Here is a 2,451-nt window from a genome sequence, read left to right as displayed (position 1 = left end):
GTATTTCTGAGTGTTTTATGTGCTGCAGAACAGGAACCTGCTGTAAAACAGCAATCATGCTGAGTCAGGCTTGATTTTTAATTTAAGGCTTGATAATCTTTTCCTGTTAAATCAACAAATCAAATGATTTGAAGACATCTGTCACACTGTTCTTCTGGTACTAAGGAAAAACACTAATTTCTTCTCTATATCTGCAAGACTTTGAGTTTGATTATAAATAATTGAGTCATAAAAAAAATCCCCAATTATTAACATTAACATAAAAACATAACNGTAGAAGCTTTTTACTGGGATCTTGTTTTCACTCAAATGAGTGTAATATTGTCTTGGGTCCACTAGAGGGTGCTGCTAGCGTCTATTAATGAGGCCAATAGGGTAAAGTTGAAAAAAAATGATGTATCAGTCATAGACCATTTTTGCCTCTATATWTWTWTTTTTTTCATTCATTCATGTTTTTATCTTGGTTTTATATTGTCAAGTACTTTATCCAATTTGATGTGTTGTTTCTTGTCTTTTTCTGCATCATCTGAACCAAACTACTGACAATATTGAAGAAATTTATAGTTATTAGAGGTTAGTACTGATTTTAAAAGCACAATATTATATTTTTAGGTTTTCCTTTTTATAATTATAATAATGTTTTAAAATAATGTTTTGCTTGATATAGATTAGTTACATGTCCGAATTATAACAGCACATAATTAAAACGTTATGAAAACAGTAGATGAGATTTTTGTATGAATGCCTGTGATTCAGCCGTAGGTCAGTAGGGGGCGAATGCATGCATTGAAGAATCATGTATAAATTGATGTACTTCCTGGTTTTTCGCCAGTGTGGTTTCCTGTCAGCTCCAGTGGCAATAAACCCCACTAGGTTCCAGAATTCTGGTTTTGTATGGTTTTATTCCTTCTACAAATCAGTTTATTTTACAACGGTGGTTTTCATATTGACTTCAGTCAATTGAACACGTATTTTCTTACAATATGGTGGACATGGCATTGATCTTAACTACTGACTGATCTATACTAATCAATATGAAAACAGAACTGTTCAACAAATGACATTAAATAAATATAGGATTAAAATGTACGTATTACATCCCAACAGGGGGAGTGATACCTGAGCACTTTTTTTTACTTTTATTTCTCTTTGCTTAAAAACGCCAGCCTGCATTTAGTTAAAATGTTCGAAATAAACCAACAACTGTGGGTTTTATTTTTGAGGGTGCAGAAACTTAATTTCACCTGAGAACAAAGTATCCACACTCACAGATGTATGCAGGATGGCAAACWGTTTTTACAAAAAGTTTTGTCTTCCAAAAGTTTAATTATTTAGATGGGTGTGAATCTGTTTTTCAAGCAGGTTCATATAGTTTGTGAATAAATTAGAAATGTCTTAAAAAAAACCTGAATCAAAACTTGACATCAAKTCTGCTCAACAACTTTTTCCTGGGGTTTTATGTTTAAAACTCTAAAATAGAAAAGTTAATTTAACTCCGTTCCTGTAAAAAAAAGGGAAAAAAACTTACAAGTCTGTGCTTCTTCAGGGTCTCCACAGGGCCAGCTCTGAACGCCCACAGKGGGTTATTGGTCAGAATGATGAAGAGGTCGACAGATTTCCCACTTTCTGTGGCCCAGGTGATGGGAAGAGTGCAGTCAGTGCTGCTGTTAGGSAGCTGCAACACAAAGGTCAGAGTTKAACAGAGACGCYTGTTCAGTAGGGCTGCAGGATGTTAGAAAATCCTATGATGGCGATATCAGGTGTTYTATCCAGATGCCTGTTTTTCCTTTCCTTCTTTCCTATCTGTACTTCCTACTCTATGTGACCTTTTACATTTTTGCAATGCAAGGCTATTTGTGTTTGGTGTGAGATTTTGCTGCTGTGAAACTCTGCCCTACTGGTTATATATTGCATTAGCATGAAAAATACAACTTCAAAACCCTTCAAATAAATTTGTCAACAATTACTGCACACTAAGCAGTCCTTTGTGATATGAATATTGCACAAACTGACTCTAAGGTGATGATATACTGTATTTGCAATGTATTGTGCAGCCCTAATGTAAGGATCATTAAAACACAACAAATCTGTTGTGTCAAACCAACAACAGACACTTGACTAGAGGCTATTTTCCAATGATCAGAAGCTCAGAAGAACAAAGCACACTTTTCAAAACACTTAAATGTACCCTCTCTGTTAACTGATTTTGACACACACAAGTCTAGTTTGAWGTATGCTGATGCATTATATTTGGTATCAAAATCAATAATGCTAAAGCATTAAAAAATGGAAAAAATGTGGTATTTATCTGTTGGAAATATGTTGTCAACTATTGTCTAATTTGGTTTAAGCTTTCTTAAAGGGATCCCCGATTAGTTCTAACATTACACTTTACCTGATAAACATATATTTTAACTGTAAAATCAAAATTGTAAAAATACTGCACGATGT

At 34.0% G+C, this 2,451-nt stretch overlaps 1 protein-coding gene across 1 annotated transcript in view; it reads right to left on the bottom strand.

Moving 5' to 3' along the window:
- Positions 1-2,451, bottom strand: part of ro60 (Ro60, Y RNA binding protein) — a gene marked incomplete in the record, with an annotated part of 27,463 nt that overhangs the window by 4,088 nt on the left and 20,924 nt on the right. Inside the window, 1 exon segment of the mRNA XM_014021711.1 lies at positions 1,529-1,672. Coding sequence (XP_013877165.1) covers positions 1,529-1,672 — 144 coding nt within the window.

This window comes from Austrofundulus limnaeus, unplaced genomic scaffold, assembly GCF_001266775.1.
Source record: "Austrofundulus limnaeus strain Quisiro unplaced genomic scaffold, Austrofundulus_limnaeus-1.0 Scaffold302, whole genome shotgun sequence".
Classification (NCBI taxonomy): domain Eukaryota; kingdom Metazoa; phylum Chordata; class Actinopteri; order Cyprinodontiformes; family Rivulidae; genus Austrofundulus; species Austrofundulus limnaeus.
This window is presented reverse-complemented; position numbering and strand designations above follow the sequence as displayed.